Source organism: Amphiprion ocellaris, chromosome 7 (genome assembly GCF_022539595.1).
Source record: "Amphiprion ocellaris isolate individual 3 ecotype Okinawa chromosome 7, ASM2253959v1, whole genome shotgun sequence".
NCBI classification, from domain to species: domain Eukaryota; kingdom Metazoa; phylum Chordata; class Actinopteri; family Pomacentridae; genus Amphiprion; species Amphiprion ocellaris.
In genome coordinates this window covers 33,382,905-33,405,824 of record NC_072772.1, presented here as the reverse complement: position 1 = coordinate 33,405,824, position 22,920 = coordinate 33,382,905, and the positions used below count along the sequence as shown (strand labels likewise).

The 22,920-nt window shown below is 37.3% G+C and overlaps 1 protein-coding gene across 1 annotated transcript in view; it reads left to right on the top strand.

Moving 5' to 3' along the window:
• The window catches only part of ccdc9 (coiled-coil domain containing 9), a 36,851-nt gene that overhangs the window by 8,785 nt on the left and 5,146 nt on the right, over window positions 1-22,920 (top strand). Inside the window, exons 5-15 of the mRNA XM_055012219.1 lie at window positions 1,331-1,481; window positions 1,557-1,720; window positions 3,374-3,457; window positions 3,751-3,915; window positions 4,002-4,183; window positions 5,876-5,937; window positions 15,416-15,536; window positions 15,981-16,113; window positions 16,595-17,093; window positions 18,398-18,583; window positions 19,279-19,410. Of these exons, the coding sequence (XP_054868194.1) occupies window positions 1,331-1,481; window positions 1,557-1,720; window positions 3,374-3,457; window positions 3,751-3,915; window positions 4,002-4,183; window positions 5,876-5,937; window positions 15,416-15,536; window positions 15,981-16,113; window positions 16,595-17,093; window positions 18,398-18,583; window positions 19,279-19,410 (1,879 nt within the window). The remainder of the gene's footprint in view (window positions 1-1,330; window positions 1,482-1,556; window positions 1,721-3,373; window positions 3,458-3,750; window positions 3,916-4,001; window positions 4,184-5,875; window positions 5,938-15,415; window positions 15,537-15,980; window positions 16,114-16,594; window positions 17,094-18,397; window positions 18,584-19,278; window positions 19,411-22,920) is intronic.

Here is a 22,920-nt window from a genome sequence, read left to right as displayed (position 1 = left end):
AGTGCAGGAGTTAAATTCAGAACAGGGATTTTTTTTTTCCACCATCTTCCTAGACATTTAAGAATAAAATATTAGGTAATAGTAGCGTATACACAAACAAAACTTGCTGAGATCTGTGATTTTAGCATGAGTTCTGTTTGGATTGCAGCAGAAAATAATACGACCTTCAAGTCATTTCAGTCAGAACGTAGAGAAAAAAACTATTATAACAGCCTGAAATGCAAATATAACACTGGTTTCTAACGGGTTCAAACACGACAAGTTATTTTTTGTGTGAGCAAACAATTTTTCATGCTCAGACAGAGACACGGATTAAAATATACAGCGATGGGAAGATGTCGGTTCATTTCAGGAAGAATTTCTGTGGATCCTGAGTTATTTCTTCTCTGTCTGTATCCAAAAGAACACAATTCTAAAATAAAACCTTGGCTTTCTAAATGCTAAAAAGCTCTGGAAGAAACAACTCGCAGACCAGCTATTAGACACCAGATCAGACAAATGATAAAAAATATTCTAGATATTAGGGACAGACCGATGATCACCCTGGCGGAGAATCGTAGCCGATATTTGACATTTTCCTGATTATCAATAAATTATCGGTCGATTATTGATAAATTAAATGCAGACAGTGTCAGACCTACATGCACTTCAATACAATATCATGTCTGAATATATGAACTTTATAGTTTTATTTTGCAGCTGTCTGTTAACAGTTTTCTACCAGCATTCCTGTCTTACATCATTTCCAGTCGCTTCTTTTTGCTGTCATAAATTTTTATGTTCCTCATTCTCCATTTAAACAACCTGTTCATGATTTTCACAACCATTTAGTTGTGTCAAAAACGAGTCAAATGGTCATTAAACTCTCCTGTTTGTGTGACGAGTTTGAAGCACAAAGTCTGAGTGAACAAAGAGTAGAAAACCACCTTCATACCTGTTAACTCTGACTGAGGTTTTAGTTTTTGTCGACTCACAAAAAGAAAGTCTGACTATAATAAACTGGCTTCATAGTTCAGCCTCTGGTGGAATAAATGCCGTAAACACTAGAAAAGCTGCACCTGTTAAAATAGAAGCGTCCCGTCAAATTTAAAATCGGATGAAGTCTGTTTTAGTTATTGACCTGGGGTCTAGTATGAAGTGGATTAAAAAAAGCCTCCATTCTGAGAATTTAGCCTTGAGGAATTTCAGTAGTCGAATTACTGGAATAACTCAAGGAATTGTTTCAGCCTTAGTCTGCTGTTGTTGAAAATTAATCCAGATATTGTTGAAAAAATATGTAAATACGGTGCTGTAAAATACCCGTAACGTCTGCTGTGTTTGGTCCTTGCAGGAGAAAAGAGTCGTGAACGACTGGAAACCTGCAACTCCTCGCGGCCGGAAGTCGTCGGAGGAGAGCGACGGCCACAGAGGGCAGAGCGATGGTCGCAGCCCCCCCAGGAGGACGGGCTCTGGTCGGTTGGGCCGAGGAGGTCAGAGAGGAGGTGGAGGAGGAGGTGGAGGAGGAGGTGGTGGTGGAGGAGGAGGAGGAGGAGGAGGAGGAGGAGGAGGAGGAGGAGGTGGAGGAGGAGGTCGCCAAGAGAGGAGAGAGTGGGAACCGAGGACGCCCAGAGATGGAGAACCTGGTGAGGCAGGAGGTCCAGGACGTAGAGGAGGAAGGAGAGGAAGAGGAGGAGGAGGAGGAGGAGAAGGAACGCCAGGTGGAATGGACAGGAAGTCTAAGGTGGGTGTGGAAGAACTGAGCTGTATTTTGATTATCGATGCATTTACCTGCATTAAAGAGAGCCGGTTACTCAGATAAATAGTAAAATTACATTTAAAAAACACGTCATAATCAACTTACTTAAGCTTGTAACTAACTGAAAGTAATACAGAGACACTAAACTTTGCTAATAGTGTTAATAAATCTAATTTAGCATCATTTTTCCAGGCTGCAGCAGTGTTTTGAGTATAATTTTCTCACTTTTTCAATGTAAACACAGCATACTGTTAAACCTGCTTAGAATTAATCTGGAGTTTAAAATTAAGATGCAGCCTGAATTAAGCTGCTATATATTGATGCATTTATGTGCTCTTAATTGAGCCTACTACTCAGATAAACCAGGTTTTGCAGGTGTGACAGTAGATGTAGAATGGTTTTATACGAGCAGAACGTCATTAATCAGATTTCTACTCTGCTGCTGACCTTGTTTTGGATCCATACTTTGATTATTTTACTTCTGTCTGTGACAGAAGACTCAATAGAGACACACAATGTGTTGGAATATAACTTAACTAGCTGTGATTTTAAAGGTTAAAGGTAAACTTTGGATGCAGTTATTTTGAATTCACAGACAGATTTTTCTTTTAATTATATCTGTTTTCATCCAGCTGCTCTGCAGTGTCACTTTACAGTCTATTATCATGCACATAAGCATAAAAATCATCTGTAAAATTCAAGTCAAGTCCCTTTTTTATATGTATATATATTCAACAGCAGCTGCTTTCTAGTAAAAACATGATATTTAAACATTGATTTTAAGACTCTGTAGTGCTGTTATGGTGTGATTTCACATAAAAACTAATATTGCTATACAATAATGCTTATTCAGGATTCAGACCCAGCAAGATTATATAAAACAGAGACCCTACAATGTCATTAATTATGAAGAATAAACCAACTAATGTGGTAATATATTTAGAATCTAAATTACAGATCTTAAATTTACTTTGACCCTATAAAAAATATACATGAAAACACAACGAATCCAAGAATTCCCCCATGAACAAGCTTTGTTTTTCCTTTTTATTTTCATTTCATGTGATTGTTTTTGTTTTATTTTGTAATATTTTGTGTATTTTATTGAATAATTTTTTAAAAATTATTTTTAAAAAAGCCAAAAGAAGCCCAATAACTTGAATTCATGGCAAAGAAATCAACCTCCTGGGATCAAGTTTCTTTACGTCCTGCTCACTAAAACCTAATGTCTTGTTTACATTTAAGAAATCAGCTTACATGTGGTTGTAATCTGATTATTTAGATGCATGTAAAACTGACTAAATCTGCTTTTGAGGATCAGAATTGAATAAAAATAAACTCTTTTGTTTTAGTGCATCAGAGAGAGTTATTTATTTGTATGGGGGAGTCAGGCAGCAGACCAGAGGTGCTAATAATAAAATCCGTGGCCAAATAACACATCGGCCTCCAAATAAGTGCGTTTTTCTGCCATGAGCAAACAAATACACTCACTTCTGGTGGACTGATTGAACGATGTTTACCTCATGAATGAGCAGAAAGTAATTGCTGCAAACATTCCTCTGTTGGTTTGTTGGTTTTCCTTCCTGTGTTTGCAAAATAACTGATCTGTCACTAACGCTGATGCTTGTTTTTGGGCAGGAATGGGAGGAGAAGAGGCGACAGAACATTGAGAAGATGAACGAAGAAATGGAGAGAATAGCAGAATATGAGAGAGGACAGCGGGTACGAGAGTTTAACAGTATCTTAATTAGTTTTTGCATGTTAGATGACGTGCATTTGTAGGTTTTTGGATTTCTCTGCTCGCTTTCCAAACTCACAGCGACTACAAATTTAATAAATGATTCATGAATGTCACTTTATCTCACTTTATTATCAACATAACTTTTGGAACCAAACAAACATTTTGAAGCAATATAGCAGGATCTGGCTTCAACATTCGTCCTAAAGAGCTGCAGTCTGAATAAACTCGGAGGTTGAATGTTACAGAGCATTACGTTTATAATTTCTGTTTTCAGGTGGACGGGGACAAACCGATCCGGAACTTCCTGGACGACCCGAGACGTTCAGGTCCAGCGCCGGATATGGACCGCAAGGAGGGCAGCAGGAGACACGTACGGAACTGGGGAGGTCTGGACTTCGACAATGTGAAGACAGGAGCCGAACTGGAGAAAGAGTGGACCGTGAGTGATGTGATTCTTCATAAATGGTTAATTTTTCATTTCTGTCACCACTATTTGCACTTTTTGACCCCTCTTTGTGTCTCCAGAGTCGAAGGCCCGGTCCGAAAGGCTCCGTGGACATGACGATGTCGATGACCGGCCGGGAGAGGGCCGAGTACCTGCGCTGGAAGAAGGAACGCGAGCAGATCGACGAGGAGAGGTTAGCTCGCCATCGCAACGCCACCGGACAGTGGAGACGAGAGTGGGACGCACAGAAGACAGACAACATGTGAGGAGACTTCTTTTTATTGTGTTTTTTTTAACTGGAACATTGAATTAGATGGAATCTAACGAGGTAACGTCTAGGAACAAAATATTAGAGGAACGAAATATCTCATTTGCTGAAGTATTCAGAATCTTTGCTGTGTTTCTCCAGGTTGTCGTCCTGTTTGCTTTAGTAATCATTGTGTCTCGTTCTCAGTTGAGTCACCATGTTTAAAATATGATACTGATTGGACAGAATTTAGAAAGACACATACCTGTGTATATAAAGTGATGCAAATCACAAATGTGTCAGACATGTAGACCTAAAAAAGACAAGATAAAAGATGAAATTGTGGCTAAGCATAGATCTGACAATGGTATATTACCATTTCTAGGACTTGGGTTGTTCCCAGGAGCACAGAATCTTCAATAACTATGAACTTTGGAACCACCAGGACTCTTTTTAGAGTCAGCAGTGAGACTGAACAGAAGATTCTTAGTCGGTGAGGAGAACAAGAACCCAGTAGTTACTCTTAAAGAGCTTCAGATGCCCTCTGCAGAGATGGAGAACCTGTCAGAAGGATAATTTTCTCAGAAGAACTCAATAAATCGGACCTTTATCGTAGAACAGTTGGATGACGACCGTTAAAGCAGCGGATTCCAACCTTTTTTTCACCACAGACGGGTTTCAAGGAAAACAGTTTTCTACATACTCGAACACATAACAAACTAGAAAAGCACTCAGAGAGTGCAGTCCTCCTCCAAGGCTGCTCATTCCCCCATGTAGCATTGTCAGAAAAGCAGCATTTGTTTATTAGTTATTGATGACCAGAAATCACAGCAACATAGAATGTGTCCATGTAATATAGATGTACCCACAAACAAATTGACCTTACATGTGGCACAGGCGTGTGTTATACATGTGTACCTTATGTACAGATACCAAATCATATGACCCAAATATGTAGCGGGCAGCGGGAAGTGATGGGACTCAGAAACACCCCCACAATTTAATCAACTGTTCCTTGTATCATCCCTAATGGATAAGTTCCGATAAGTCCTCAGTGGTGGATTTGTAGTGGAATTGTAATCATGTGATCGTCAGCAGGCAGCTGATGTAGTGTTCACTTGTTGTCATGGTTACAGTGATTCTGTGCCACTATCTGACAATGATTCAGAAATCTTTAACAAATTTGTGGATCCAGACTATAAGCTGCATCACTGCCAAAATCTAATCACTTGGTCCTTGTGTCATTTCTGACCTTCCCTGAAAATGTCATCCAAATCTGTTCATCTGTTTTTGAGTAATGTTGCTAACAGACAAACGTACGCTAATCATCACATAAAAATGCAAATACAAAATATAATTAAAGCACAAATGGTACATGTGTGCAAAGTTCTATCTGTAGCAGTGTATTTGGAGAAACCAGAAAGACTCCAAAAATGTCCAAACAGAAAATATACGACACAAACACCAAAGGAGTCCTATGACTTCCTCTGCCTGTCGACTTTAATCAGACTATGGTTCGACTCATATTAATGAACTGAGCCACACCTAAAGACAGCAATGCAGTCGATAAAGACCTTGTCAAACACCGAGAGGACAGGAAAGAGGTGACAGGAAGTGTTGAGTCGCTGTCAGCTGAGATAAACACGACGACTAAGTGGCACGGCTAATATTTGACGTTTGTGTCTTCGCCTGCGGCTTTTTTCACAGGTTCAAGGAGGACCCATATGCAGCCACTGAGGGCGTCGCATCAGAGCAGGGCAGCAGGAGAGGTGAGTCCACGCACACACACACACACACTCATACACACACACACTCACTCACACACACACACACACACACACACACACACACACACACATATAAACGTGCTGTTGCCGTGGTTACACAACAGCTGGCAGGGCAAGGGCAGCAGCTGACCCTCCATCCACCTCCATCCTCGTCTCACATGATGTCACTCCAGCACACTCACTGTAAACACCAAACACACTTCGCCTCCCTCCTCCAGATAATTAAGCTCGTTATGTAAATGATTTCCCCCGAGTCCAAACCAACTTTAAGCCGCGGTTGTCTTCAGAGAGGAGACTTCTCAGGGTTTTACTTTAGGGGTGACTTTGAGCATCGTAAACCCTCCCAAAAAAACACGACATATTTCAAGAAGACTCCTGTAATTAACTTGTAATTGCGTTGATTATTTTCCAGATTAATCTGTTTTTTAACCCTTAGATGCATAAGTGGGTCAGTTGTTATCATTTCATTTTCCAGCTATTCCTCAAAAAACATGTTTTTGACATCATTCCATTTAAATTTTTAAGTTACCTTTTATACTTTTAAAGAAATTGTCATATTTATATTACTGCCCCAAGCTCTTTATGGCTGATAATAATCATACAAGAGGTGATGAAGTGCACAAACTTGGAGGAAAAGAGTGGAAAAATGTCAGCAAAATGACATATTTTTATTGCTGTTCTCTTTAATATTCTTCTTTTTCAATCATCAAAATGTTCAAAATCTGTTATAAAGTGAAAAATAAACACATTTCAAACATGAAATATTTCTTGTGTGGACAAAAATATAACACAAACAAATACTATAAATTGTTATTCTTAACCAAAATGACAAAAAATGGCATAAAAACACATTTATTCTCATTTTTGACCAACTTATGGATGAGTGAGAAATCCAATCACTCGTGCATCTGAGGGTTAATGGATTCCGGTGAAGTTTTTCAGCAAAAAAGCAACAAGAGAAGATGAAAGTTATGCTTTTAGATTCATAAGCTGTAATATCTAACCAAGAGTTTTTATTTTTAAAAATGCTTTATTGTATTGTGTGTACCTAAACTGCACTGCTGGGGATGAATACATTTTTAAAAATTTAATGAAAAGAGCAAATATTAAGACGAGATAAACTTTATTCATCCCTTACCACAGAAATTTGCATTACAGTTGCTGGATACAGATGAAAAAAAGCGCAATAACACTTAAAAAAAGATCTAATAAAGACTATTTAAAGCATTCACATGTGCAGGAATAGAATGATGAATAATGTTTCTGTGTAGAATTGTACATTTATACAGATTATTAGTGCTACATTTCTGTTTTTGAGCTCAAAAAACACCAGCGTTAGATTATATTGCTGCACATAAAGAGCTGTAAGAGAACAATGTTGTGTTGTGTTGATGTGGAAAAGCTACAAAGAGAAAAAAAACTGTTACATTTTGTTGTGGAAAACAAACATGATGTTTTTACACTTACAGAGCTGCAGGGAGAAAACAGCGTTAAAGAGACTAAAAAAGGTTTATTCTTTTTATTTTCTAGATGACATTTAAGAAAGCTGAGATGAACGTAACTTTAGCAGAGCTGCAGCGTCTTGTCCTCAAATTAACGTTTAACCCCCAGAGACTCGGTTTAACATATTTAAGGCTCTAAAGTCGTCGACTCGTGCCGAGCAGAGCAGCTTTATGACTCGGTTCCTCCAGCCAGTCATCCGGATGATAAAATAATTTACTCTGGGACCGTGATAACTCCGGGACATGACTGTCCACAAACGTCATCGCATCAGGCAGCCAAAAGAAAACAAATGTGTTCTTTGAATCTTTAATGCGGCTCTTATTTCACTGCTTGGTGCTGCAGAACAAATGAGAAAATTACAGAAAAGTGTAGCGCAGACACAAATAACGAAAAGTTAAAATATCACAGCAGCAACTCGGTTCTTCAGACACAGGTTAGTTTTCTTAACCCTCGTCTTCTCCTGCGGCTCACATTGACCCGTTTTAAAGTTCGAAAATGTGGGGGAAAAATATATATATATATATATATATATTTTCACATTGAAAACTTCCACATTTTCAACAATTTTGGGGAATTTTTGAACATTTTTGGTGAAAAAAAAGAAATGTTAAAAAAATGTTTCTTAAAGAACATTCAGAAAAAAATCAACCAAAATCCAGCAAATTTCGTTGGATTTTGGTTGATTTTTTTCTGAATGTTCTTAAAGAAAATATTAGAACTTTTACTGATGTATATATATATAATCACTTTAGATATTTTTATGATTTTTTTGGAAGATTTTTATTAATTATGAAAATATTTTCAATTTTTATTTATTTTATTTTTAAAATTTTTATTTCTTGCCAAATTTGGGGATTTTTTTAAAAATAAAACTTATAAGGGAAACTTTTAAAGAATTTTGGGAATTTTCTTCCTGAAGATTTTGCAAGTTTTTATAAATTTGGGGAATTTTTTTGCTGAATTTCTGGATTTTTTTCAGACAGGGGAACAACTTTTTTTGGTGCCCATAAATGAGGACAACAGGAAGGTTAAATGCCTCATTTTTGTGTAATTTAACGTCCTTCATGGGCTGTAGTCAAACAATAAATGCATCACTTCAGAAATGCCGTGCCTTTTTATATTTTCTTTTAGACAAATGCTTGTAAAGTCAGTGTTAAAGTTTATTTTTTAACCCTCCTATTATGTTGCGACTCAAAGTGACCCATTTTAAAGTGAAAAAATCCCCCCAAATAAATAGTTAAAAGTATATATTTGGTATGAAAATTCATTTCACATATTTGCACAGAGGTGTTAATCCTTTAAGACCTACTATTGTGCAAGTCTGCCAGGACATTTTCTTAGATTTTTACATACTGTAGTGCAATTTTTTAGAATATTTCTATTTACTTTGCATCAAAATAACCCTTTTATCCCACGCTTTAATAATATGTATTGACTTATGTCTTGCTTACGACAATAAATTGCTTGAAAGCGCAATAAACCTAAAAAAGTAAAAACAGTTTTGGCTTTTTTCACGTGTATTTAAAAATACAGAGATTGCATAGCTGTATCGTGGTCTCGTTTGTAAAGATTTTTGTCATGTGCACTTTATTGTGTATTTTTACAAACCCGTCAATGCAACCAAAAAGCGCTCTGAGATCTGGTGAATGTGTGAAATATTTTAGATTTTATACGCAAAAAGAATGATGGATCTATCTCATCTGGTTTCTGATCTACCACCAATCAATAATAAATGCTAGGATTATAAACATCACTCCACTGAAAGAAAAAAAAAAGTCAAAATGTAAAATAAATTTTAAAAAAATCAACGTCATGTAAAACTGTTGTATTTTATATGTAGGTCTTTCCAATGTACATTAAAGAAACAATTTAAACATGCATTTTTTTAATGAAAAACGAGTGAATTATCCTCATTGACTCATGATCTGTGAGAGCTAAAGAACACAATTTCCGTAAATATTGGTAGAAATGGTTAATAAAGGAGTTAATAATGAAATATAAAGAATGTTTATTGGGATTTTTTTGGTTGCTGTCATTTCTGGATAATAAACATCCTGAGAAATGAACATGACAGGAGAGTTGTGACTGAAGATCTGTGCATGTTTTTATAAAAGTAGGAAGATTTTACTAGATCACATCACACCCCTGCATTCACCTCACCAGTTTTTGTTCAGTATTTGGATGCAAGTTGTTTACGGTGTGTCTACCTGTATCTCAGGTGATGGTGTGTGCGTGTTGGACGTAGTTTAACGTGTTTGTGTGTCCTCTCTGCAGCGCGGGGGCGTAACTCTCGCACAGAGCCTCGGGGCAGGGCCTCAGGTCAGACCACAGCATGGGCCTGAGATGTTTGTTTGTGTTCTTGTGTTCCGTTTGTGTGCCTGTCTGAAGCACGACAGCTGCTGCACCCGAAACCAAACTCACCCGAAACTCACCCTCATGACAACGCAGCCCTCCACATTTAGGTCTGGGTGCTAAAGAATGATACGTTTTCCCATCGTGCGCGTTTTTAAACCAATAATACAAGAAAATGAGTGTTTATTTCTGTTTTCCCAGCAACTATTAATACTGAGAATTAAGGTGGAAACACAACTTGTTTCCCATTTTTTATTTTGCCCAATTCAAACCAAAAATTAGAAAACTTTTGTGAAGTAAAACCCACAGGTCGGTGGAGAAGGTGGACAGGAAATAATGTTAACCCGCCAAAATAAGAGCACATAAAATTTACTGCCCTTATAATGACACACTTTGAGAACTTGGCTAAACTTAGCTTGTTGTTTTATTAATGTAGATTATTATATTATTTAGTAATTTAGTGATTATTGTTTGGTTATACCATTTTTCATTTGTCCAATTCAACACAAAAACTAGAAAACTTTTGAGAAGTAAAAACCACAGGTCTGTTGAGAAAGTAGACAGGAAATAACATTAAATCATCAGAATAAGAGTGCAAAAATGTACTGCCAGGAGAACAAGACGCTTTTAGCTAAAGTTAGCTTGTTTTAGTAATTTAGATTTTTATAATATGTAGTAATTTAATGATTATTGCTTTATTGTTTGTTTATACCAATTTTTCCTGTTTGAAACCGAAAACTAGAAAACTTTTGAGAAGTAAAAACCTCATATCAATGGAGGAAATAACATTAAACCATCAAAATAAGAGTGTAAAAAACTTACTGCCAGCAGCGCGAGACACTTTTAGCTTAAGTTAGCTTGTTGTTTTAGTAATTTCATTTATTATTTTATGTTATAATTTAATGATTAGTTTGGTTATACCATTTTTCCCTGTTTGAAACCAAAAACTAGAAAATTTTTGCAAAGTAAAAACCTCATATCAATGATGGTGGACAGGAAATAACATTAAACTGTCAAAATAAGAGTACAAAAATGTACTGCCAGCAGAATATTACACTTTTTTTAAGCTAAACTTAACTTGTTTTAGTTATTTAGTTTATTATATCATTTAATAATTTAGTGATTATTGTTTTATTGATTGGTCATACCATTTTTATTTTTCCTGTTTGAAACCAAACACTAGAAAACTTTTGCAAAGTAAGAACCTCATCAATCGAGAAGGTGGACAGGAAGTGACATTAAACAGTCAAAATAAGAGTGCAAAAATTTACCCACAGGAGAACGAGACACTTTGAGAACTTAATTAAAATTAAGTTGTTGTTTTAGTAATTTAGTTTATTATATTATTTAGTAATTTAGGGATTATTGTTTGGTTATACCATTTTTCCTGTTTGAAACCAAAAAGTAGAAAACTTTCCAAAAATAAAAACCTCATATCAATGGAGGAAGTAACATTAAGCCATCAAAATAAGAGTGTAAAAAATTTACTGTCAGCAGAACAAGACCTTTTAGCTTAAGTTAGCTTGTTGTTTTAGTAATTTAGTTTGTTATATCATTTAGTAATTTAGGAATTGTTGTTTTATTGTTTGGTTGTACCATTTTTTTCTATTTGAAAGCAAAAACTAGAAAACTTTTGCAAAGTAACAACCTCATCTCAACGGAGAAAATAAGATTGAAAAATAAGAGTGCAAAAATGTACTGCCAGCAGAATATGGCACTTTGAGAATTTAGCTAAAGTTAGCTTGTTTTAGTAAGTAGTTTATTATATTATTTAGTAATTTAGTGATTATTGTTTTATTGATACTGTAGGAACTGTTGCACCTTTTCCATGCATGTACTATATCTGTCTGATCCACAGTTTCAATATTTTACACGTGAGATGAACAAAAACACTTTAAAAAAATATTTTCTTGTTTTTTTTTTTTATTTTTGATATTTGCTGGAAAAATGGATTATAGTTTGACCCCCAGACTTGGTCACTGCAGTTTGCACTTTTGTCAACCATTTCTGGCTCATATTAAACCAAAATTAAATAGTTTTCAGTTCAGGTTTTGATTAAGAAAATTATATTTACTATTAAATTAAGACATATACTTGTGAAAATTTAACGAGCTACGCAACAATCCCACCTCATATAAATATTCTTAATTATTTTACCTGATTTTCTTAAATGTTTGGTACAAAACTCTTTGCACCGTCACTGTAAATTGTTCACTATTTGTGCAACAGAAATCAGTCGTCGAGCAGCGTTCAGATTGTAAATGTGAAGGTTTAACTTCACCGACAGTCTTCGGGGGTTTTGCCTTGGCTTTGGGTGAGTGTCTTTAAGGACCGGCTAATCTTCCCCCGGTGGCTGCAACGCTTCAACAGCTCCCGACTGCTCACAGCAACCCCGGGATGTCGAACAGTTTGTAAATGGTTCTCAGTGTTTGAACTGAAACCTGAGAATCATTTCTGACTGCTGGTTTCCTCCATTTCCCTCCCATGTGTGAGATCATATATTACAGGTTGTGACGTCGCCCCGCATTACATTAAAGCTGCACTTACGGCTGTATGTGTGCGTCCACATTGTGTGTTTCTTCTTTTTTCTCCACCATTTCTAATTTCTGGAATGACTTGAGTGTCCTCTTCATCGCCTCGGGCCGCTCTGTTCAATCTCGTCGTCTTCATCCTCCTCTTCTCTCCTTGCTGATCCCTTGGTTTCCTTTGTGCTTGTATCTTTCTCCTCCTGACCTTTTTTTTTATCACATCCTCTGCTCTTGTCTCCCCTTCAAGCTCTTATCCTCCTCTTTCTGCTCGAGCTTCAGTCTCTGACCTTCTCCTCACTTTTTCCCTCTCGTCTCGCCTCAACTTTAGCTGTTTTCTCGTCCATTTTCCGCCACTTTTCCTTCTCTTTCTGCTTCATTTATTCTCTCCATCATCCTTCTTTTCTCTGTCACATTCAAGCATCGGAGCCATTAGAGCCTTGACGAAAATATAAAATCCTGAATTAGTCTTATTAATTCCAGAGGCTTGGTTAAAGCATGCAGCCCTGCAATAATAAATCCTGCCTTCATGGAGCTCATAATTTTTGCAGGAACTGTTTTTATAGAGGCGGTACTATACAGGCTGTGGTTTGTGTAGCTGTGTTTTGCTTTATACAAATAAGCTTCTGTGCTGTTTGGATTATCTCCTGCAGCAACACTTCTGTTTATAACTACAACTGTTGCGATCGCCTTACAAGGAGCTTAAACACATGACTTTTCTCCTCCGTGGAAGCCGATTCTTCTCCCTCAGTGAAGATAAATCAGATGCTTCAACTCTGACCCATCGGTCAGAATAACATTCAGATGGACTCTGCAGCGGTTTGCTGTCACACCAGTCATGTCTGCGACTCTGCAGCAGCAGAAAGAAGAGAGCAGTGGGGCAGAAGACTTGTTTAAATTTAGTATTTATAGTATAGTATATTTATATATATATATATATATATATATATAGTTCTATTGTTAGATCTTCTCTCTTATTTAAAACAGAACATAGTTAAAGTTACGTATAGATCAATCGTCAGACTGGCCGATTAGCATTTTTCCTGTTAATTGCTATAGTTTTTTCATTTTTTATCGACTGATCATTGATAAATACTTCTCTCTCTCTGTCTGTCAGGAGTGCCTTTTAATCAGAAACTGCAAAAACTGAGCGAGAAACGTATGTGTAGTATAGTGGCTAAGGCTATGCTAATGGCTAGCGGCTAAGTTAGCAGGCAGCCACAGATTAACCTGAAACGGAGACTAGAAAACAATAATTAAAAAAGCTTTAAGATCTGGACCTTAGCAAGAATTAAAAATGATAAAAGATTGAAATACTAAGAAACTGCAGGAGACAAACTGATCAATCAGTCGATAAACAGAGGAGATAATTTCATCACTCCTGTTTCTATTGTAAGTCACTCTGTTCATGAATAAGTATATTTATGAATGGCAGCTTCTCTGCTGTCACATTCTGCTAAAACATTACATTGAATGTATATCGATCCTAAATACGGGGGGTCCTCGACTAACGTCAGAGTTCCGTTCCAACGGCCGTAAGTCCGAACTCCAGTGAAAATGTAAACAAATCCGTTACGTGCATCACGATATCGGTCAATTCTTCGGAAAAATCATGAATATCAACGACTTTCATGCATGTATGATTCATTTTACAAGAAGATAAGAGAATATGTTGCACTGTTTTTACACCTTGAGCGTTTTATTCTAATGTAGCGACGCTCTGTGATGAATGGGTGAGACTTAATCTCATTTTCTGGTGGTTTATTGAACCTTCACACAGGCTACTGTGGGCCGTAGCCAACGCCAAAATAACTACAAAAACCCGAAAACTTAGCTCCAGAATTAGCCGCCGTTCCCAGCTCTCTCTCGCTCGACACACACTGCGGCTGACTCTCAGCCAGTCAGAGGTGAGCTAACTAAACATGGCACGTTCACTGACATTAGGTAAATCTGGAACTGAACAATAAACATTGAAACATCAGCAACAATATCAGTCCATTAGAATATCTAATCTCACTTTCATGATGGCTTTCCTTTTCTTCGAAGCACTGCCATCAGAAGAGTCTGACTTACACTTGGAGCCATAATGAAGGACAAAAAGTTAACAAATGTAGCACAATCTAAGGTGGCGTACAACCGGACAATGGAAATACAGCCGTCTGATAGCGCCATGTGACGACGTATTCGTCCGCTCCACTGACCAGCTAGTTCCACGTAACCAGTTCTGACATAACGATGAAACGCTGTAGGTCGAGGACGTCGTAAACCGAGGACCCCCGTACTGTTTTCCAGTCTCTCTTTTTTGTTTTGTTTTTTGGTCTGTTGTTTTACAGATGACTTTCCAGGCTTAGCCGCTAACTGTTAGCATAGCTTTGGCCACTGTGAGAGAAACTTACTTCCTGTTTTGAGTTTCTTGTTCAGTTTTTGCTGCTTGAGAGACATTTCTTGGACAACAGAGTATTCATCCGCTCCGCTCATCAACTAGTTCCACGTAACCACTTCTGATGTAATGACGAAACGCTGTAGATCGAGGATGTCGTAAACCAAGGACCCCCTGTATTGGTTATTGGCAATCCAACCACCAGTAGTTATCGGTATTGGTCCTAAAAAAAGACTCCTCATATTGAGAATTCAGAGCATACATCTAGTTTTTTGGTGTTTTTACTCACCAGATTCTCTTGAGATTTGCAGAATGCATCTTCCAGGCTTCAAACTTACAGTTCTGGGTGTATTGTAGATGGGAATTGGCCAAAAAAATACAAACCAAACGATAAAAGGGAGTTATCAGAAGAGAAACCTGAGTTTGTTCCACCTGCAGTCTGAGTTCTGGATCTTAGTTTCATACGTTCATACTGTTCACACAGTCTGTCCCTCATCTGGATCATGAATTTTCTTTCATTCCTCTGAAATCTTCTCCTTCATGTCACTCTTTACAGGTTATAAAAGTTATTTAAGATGACGTCCATCACATCGTTCCTCCTCTTCCAATCCATCTCCTCTCTGATTTATCCTGCTTTTAATTTGAGCTTTATAAAAACAGCAGCTTCCTGATTTACAATTACTGTCGATATCTCCCTCAGACGACAGTAAACGGCCTCCAAAAGCGCCCACATTCGGAGACTTCCTGTCTCAGGGCCGGAGCCAGGGGCCCCGAGGGGACCGGAGCCGAGGGAAGGGCCGAGGACAGAAACCCAGCTACAGGTACATCTACCAGTTAGACTGAAAACGGGATGAAGGTGTTTGTTTGGCTTCAAAACATGAACCTCACAGGAAGCAGTGCTGGTGTTAATAATTCAGCTGATTATTATTTTGAAGATACAGAAAGAAATATGACTTTTTTATGTATTCTGATTACTGTATATTCTATAAAATAGTATTGAAAATTAGAAGTTTTAAATGTCGTCTTTCCAGTTGCTGTTTATTTTTTAACAAATCTTCTTTCTGAAGAAGCTGAAACCTACATGTTTTGAATTTTGATTGAATACGCTGCTTGAATCAGTCAAATGATGATTGTTAGATTAATTGTCTGATAATTATTTCTTTGTTCTTACAGTTTCCATTTGTTGGCCAAAGGCATGTTTTCTTTATTTGTTATGTTTTACATCAGTGTTTGTTTTTCTTCTAACTCTGATGAATCTTTGACAGCATGCATGACAACCGCTGGGAGGGAGAGAAGGAGGAGGAGGAGAAGGAAAAGGAGGACAAGACGAAGAGGGAGGAGGAGACGAAGAAGACGGAGAAGGAGGAAGATAAACCCAAACCTGCCACGGCGCCAAAGGTAAAGAAGCTTCGTCTGGATTAATAAGAATAAAGAAGTAACCAATCGCACTTAGGGAGCTAAACTAGACATGTTTTGATGCTCTACTGTTGAAAAGTTTGAGTTCACTTAGAAATGTCCTTATTTTTGAAAGAAGAGCATTTTTTTCAATGAAGATAACATTAAATGAATGATAAATCCAGTGTAGACATTGTTAATGTGGTAAATGACTACTGTAGCTGGAAACAGCTGATTTTTAATGGAATATCTCCATAGGGGTACAGAGGAACATTTCCAGCAACCATCACTCCTGTGTTCTAATGCTACATTATGTTAGCTAATGGTGTTGAAAGGCTCATTGATGATTAGAAAACCCTTTCAGCATTAGTGTATGTCTTCTTGCTTTTCTACTTTTTAGCCGCTGCATTTCCTTTGTAGAAATGTTGTTTTTTCTGAGCAATATCTGCCTTGAGGATCATTAAAGTTTAATCTCTATCCTCAGGTAGAGGAGAAGAACGGAGACGGAGAGGAAGACGAAGATGAATGGGAGGATGCCAGCGACGGAGAGGACGATGCGGCGGACGAAGGCAGCGACTTGGAACACGACTCCAGAGGCGACGAGAAGAAAGACACCGGCAAAGAGAAGCGAGCGAAGAGCAAAGACTCCTCGACGGCTTCCCCGAAGCACCGCTCTCGACCGACGTCGGCGGGAAGCCCCAAAGAGCAGCGGACCCCCCGGCCGAAGGTCCACATCCCCCCGCCGGCTGCAGCTCAGGACTCACCGGAGGGAGGGAAGCCCCTCAGCCCCTTCTCACCGCTGGACGGACACCAGCCGGTGTCCGACTGGGGGGAGGAGATGGAGATGCAGTCGCCTCGCAGCAGCATGGGAGGTGAGAGTCCTCTGAAACCCCCCAGCGCTGAGTCCAGCCCACCACAGAAGAAGAACCAGGAGGAGGAGAACCAGGCTGGCAGCTCCAGTGAAGCACAGAAAGAGGAAGCAGGTGGGAAAGTGACTGGAGCCATAATATAGAATTATTAAATTACAGTGATTCTGCCGTAGCTCTGGCTGCTGCTCGTTGAACTAATGTCCGATTATTGTGGCCGATATTTGGCATTTTTTCTGATTGTCGGTATTTTTATTGCCGATTATTGATAAATTAAATGTTTTAAACACACATATTTAAAATATTAATACCAATAGAATAATGCATTTCTAACCTATATTCATTTGTTGTATGTTTATAGTTATTTGTTATTATTACTTTTATTATTATTTGCGCTGCACTAGGATAGGAACATTTAGTTTTTTTTATATGCAAACACACAAAAACGACAATCAACAGATCTCAAATTGGCAAATAAATTAAACTTAGGGGTGGCATACCTTTTTAAAGAATCACTTTTTACACTTAGTAGACTTGCAGTGCTATTTACAAAAGCTAAATAACACAAATAAATACATGTATTTAATAAATTAATACCTTATAAATACCATATTATTACCAGTTACACTGTGTTGTTTTCTAAGCTACATTTCTTAGTTGTATTTTTATAGTTGTTTTTTTTATTTGTAGCGCACTGGGACTGCTTTTTTATGTAGGCAAATACACAAAAGACAAAAAATTAATCTTGAATTGATAAATAAATTAGATAAATTAAGAGTTAAAAAACATTCCATACCTTTTTAAAGAATCGCTTCTTTTTACATTTATTACTTATCCGATGCTGTTAAAAAATGCACAATAACACTGTTTTCCAGACTAAAGCTGCAACTAAAATGTGGAAGGGGAAAGATGTTGACACCACAAAATGCATTTATATTTTCTGTGTTGGAGGTCAGAGATCTTTTTCTTAAGTGCAACGCATGTTTAAAATATTTTGGTTTAAGGAAGTATAAAAAGAAGTTTTTCAATTTTACGAAACTTTCTTAAAAGTAAATATAAAAGTTCTTGAAAAACATAAATATTAAAAGTGAAATACACCAACGTGTGAGATTTCTAGTGGCTGAATGTCCTTGAAGCTGTTTTTCAATAAATTATCGATTTTCTCCACTCGTTATTTATCTGAACGTGAGGTTCATCCTTTTAAAAACACATCTGGATACAGCTGTAGCTCTGCTGTTTTTAGTAAAGTTGTAGCTGTTTGTTGTCGTCTCTCTTGGATTTTTCTTAACCTCTAGACAGGAAGTTGGTTAAAGAAGGGAAATGTTGTTTAAAATTTATCTCTCTTCCTAAACTTCTTTGGTTTTCTGATTGATGTTTCCTTGTTTCCTCTTCTTTTCTTCACTTCCTCCATCCTCATTCAGCCCCAGATGTTTCTTCTGCAGAAACTCTGCAGACAGAACCAGAACCAGAATCAGAATCAGACTACCCAGCTGCACCGCCATCTGACTCCGCCCCCTCTGAGGTCTCTGACTCCACCCCCTTCATGGAAGCCTCCTCTGAAGCTGCTGAGATGATGGACCAGGAAACACCTGCTGCTTCATCACAAGGTAAAGAGAAAACCCAAAACCAGACTAAAAAAAATCACGTTCATTTTACTTTAAGTACACATTGCAGCTGCTCTTATAAAGTACTACAGTTTCATGTAGTATCATACAATCAGGACAGAGTATTTCATCATAATCTGTGCACGGTGCAGGTATTTGTGGTGTGCTACTACTATTTTACACATTATCTATCACAAGTTTCTTTAAACAGCACCTTATCGTGCACAGATGTCATTCAAAGTGTTTTACAGATAAGTGTATAAATAAAAATACAATAAAATTAAGAAGAGAATAAGAATAAAAATGAAAGTAAACAAATCAAAAACAGTACAGAAAAGATGAATAAAGTGCATTTTAAAAAATAAGAAGGCTAAAATAAACCTAGAATAGGAAAGTAAAAAGTAATACTGGCAAGGTAGTAAAGTGAAATCACACATGATTATGAAATATTTCACAGGATTACATTGACTTTTTGTACACAAAATTAAATTATTACACATTAAACTGAAGCTGATGTTGCACAAACTGCTGAGAAAAGTAACATTTCAAATTATATTATTGCTCAAATCTTGATGCTGGCATTGCTTGCATGAACTGCTGCTCTGTTGGTGTCACTTCTCCTAATATCAGTAAAAATAAGCGCATTTCTAAGTGACTTTTAAATGTTGAATGAAGTCTTTATTTTCCCTCCCTGACAGCAGCCAGTCCTCCTCCTGCCGTCCTGGAGGCCGAACAGAGCAGCTCTGAACCAGCAGCAGAGAAAGACGACGACTCGACGCCGGCCGACACCGACGCCGCTCCGACAGCAGAACCAGAACAGACGTCCTCAGGTGCAGTTCTTATCACCGACTATGAGACGGTGGCTTACTGTAAAATGTCCCCCCTGCACGTCTAACGCTTTTATTTTGGTGAATGTGCTGGTGTTCATCTTCCTTTTTTTTTTTTTGTGGCTCTCTCACTCCCGCTTTTTTTTGTGTGTTCCTTCGCCCTCTAAATAAATAATGAACGCAGCCGTTTGGTGGCTTTGACACACCCAAAGATATATTTATACTCACGAGCAACATCCTGCCTGGTTTTTGGATCTGACACCCGTCTGTCACTGCCTCCTCCAACCAATCAGGACCCCACTTCCTGTCTGCGATGGACTTAGCTCCTCCTCCTGTGATTGTTGTTGTTTTTTTATTCCCTGTGTGGTGTTTTCTGCTCCTCCTGTGTTCATCCTCCTCACATGTAAAACCTTTTCCCCTTGTTGTGATGAAAATGCTGCATGGCCGTCCGTCTGCATCACCGAACCCGTCACTCTCTCTCCTTCCTGGAGTTAATTTGAATTTAAGTAATTAATGAGTTTGTTTGCGGATGCTCTGGCTCTGTGTTGCTTTTCATTCACGGCATCCAAGGAACCAGATATTTGAAGCTACCTTGTATTTTTGTACCATCCATTAGAAAAGGAACCTGGAATATTCAGGACTCCAGGGTTTTGCTCTGTGGTTTGGGCTGCTAGTGATGTCCTTTTATTGATTTGTGGGCACAGAACATAATGAGCAAATGTGGTCTTTAGATGCTTCACAGATTGAGGAGGTGGTGCTTCAGCCAACATGGACAACATCCATGAAATCTGAGCCTCATCAGAGCATCTCTCTGCTCCGTGGAGGTTTTTGTTTTTAGCCTTGTTGTCAGTGTAGCTTTAAGGAGTCGATTGGCCCATCATTGGACTGACTGGCAGGAAATTTTCTAAAGATATGAAGCTGAATCCTAATTATTTTGGTGTTTTTTCCCCCTGGTGTTACTGTTCAGATTCAGATTCAAAATATATTGACAATTATTGTTTGGACTGTCATGAAATTCGACCCTGACTGCTCTTCATCAGATCCAAATGTAAAAAAAAAAATCTAAATAGTTTGATTTTATTTGTTTCCTGCAGATTTAATGAGATATAAATCAGCTGTTTCATCCTAATTAGCAAATATTAGCATTCTAACGTTGCTACAACACAAAATCACATACTTTATCTTCCTCCTTTCAGTGTGTGCTACACCTAATATTAGTAGTTACGTAGAAATACATGCAGTATGCATACATTTGGGCCGTATTTTGGACATTCTGCCTTTAAAATGCTATGTATTGGGACAAAGGTACTCTATTTCACAAGATGGTACATTGAAGAGTGACGAGCATATCAAAAAATTCCCAAAATATCCTTCACGCTAGGACTAAATTAATCAAACTCAAATCACAATTGTGAACTGCAAAGACTACAATTTATGTTGCACATTATGCAGCACAGTAGTTTGATTTTATTTGTTTCCTGTAGATTTAATGATTTTCCAATCAGCTGTGTTTCTTCCTAATTAGCAAATATTAGCATGCTAACGTTGCTAAAACACAAAATCACGTACTTTATCTTCCTCCTTTCAGTACCTACTACATCTAATCTTTCAAAATACATAAAAGTACATGCAGTATGCGTACAATTGGGCTGCATTTTTAACATTAACATTGAAATACTATGTATTAGGACAAAGATGCTCTATTTCACCTCTTTTTCATAAGATTGTTGCATAGAAGAGTGACTAGCATGTTTTAAAGGTCTGAAAAATCTTGCACACTAGGACTAAATTAATCAAACTAAAATTTTAGACAATGCTATTTGCAAACCACAAAGGCTGCAAATTATGTTGCACATTATGCAGCACGTGACCCAGAATTTAGACTGTCAAGTCAATGTTTATTCATATTCAGGCATTATGTGACAGTCATGCTTTTGATTGTATTACGTGGTGATGCTCCATCACTTGTTTTTAATCTGTCACACATTGAATATTGAGCTAAAGCTCAATTGTAAATAGTTAAACTGCAAATCAAAATCACAATATCTGTCTGAAAGATCAGAGATATTTCCAAAAACACTCTCTCTAACTTGCAAAAATGCATTTATTTGTTATAAAAAGAAAGAAAAATCTCCAGTTTACTAATTTTCATGTAAGCAGTTTGGGAATATAGTTTTGATTGTTGCAATAGAGACATGTGTTACTGGAAAAAATGTAAATATTATTGAGAAATTGTATTTGAGATCAATTATATTTTGAGGTTCATGACTGCCTTTAGCAAATAAATCAAATTTTGCTCCTTAGCAAGCGTGCAAAAGTCCTTAACTTTTTAATATGTGATGTATTCTAACATAATAAATCTTTTTGGGACATTTTCTATTTAGTGTACTGGAGCAAACCTTATTAATCCTGGTGAATTATGTCAAGATACAGCATAAATACACATATATGTAGTAAATTGGACTTTAATGATGGTTCCTTCTTGCCCTGAATGCAGCAAACCTTCAGCTTCCTGCTTCATAACCTGGTTTCTCTGCTTCACTGATGCTGCCGTTGTTTCAAAGTGTTTGTTGTTTGTTTGAGCTGCTCTCAAAGTTAGTTTTTTAGCTGCTGAGGCATCAGACAGCAGCTCTGATGTAAATAGCACAACATGGTATCACCACTTGGATCCAAAGCACTTCACGGCACCACAAGTCATCAGCGTCTCTGCTCAGAATCAATGTTTTTTTTCTCTCCAGTGTCTGTTTTTCTGGACGCGGCGGTTTAAAAGTGAGCTGAGTGAATAAACCGCAGACCGTCATTAGTCGTCTCCTTACGGCCACTTAGGTGGAATTATCACTCTGGATAATGGCAAAGTTTAAACAATAAATGCTCAGTTTAGAGTGTCTAAGCTTCATAAAGTGTCAAAACAGAATTAGAAGTCAGGAAGAGCTGCTTAAATTCTGTTCTTTGTGTCTTAAGTGGAAAAATTCAGAATTAAAATGAAGTTATTTAAAAAAAAACAAATGAAATGTTGACTTACAGTATATTCAAGAACCATTTGACTTATTTAGACCTTCCAAGTATAATTAAAGCTGCTGTTAAAATAAAATCAAAAAATAAGGAGGTTAGAAGGAAGGAAAACATGAAAACTAAACTGGATTGTTTATTGTTGTTTATTTGGACTTTTTATAACAGCAGCTGCAGCAAAAGCTTAAAATAGTCGAGCAAATTAATCTTAATTTTATAATGATTTTTTTCTTTTTTGTAAGAAAAAAATGGCAAACATTCTTGTTTCGACATCTCTAATGTGAGGATTTGATGTTTTTCACTGCAGCAAGAAGCTTAAATTGTTGAGCAAATAAATCCTCTGTTAATTTTATAATCAGTGCAGTCAATTTTTAAACAAAAACAGCCAAAAACTGTGGCTTTAACTTGAAGGGTTTGGTGTTTTTTCACTTGAAAATATGAAATTTTTATGCATCAGTCGTGAAAAACAGACGGCAGCTGCAGCAAAAACCTTAAAATAGTTGA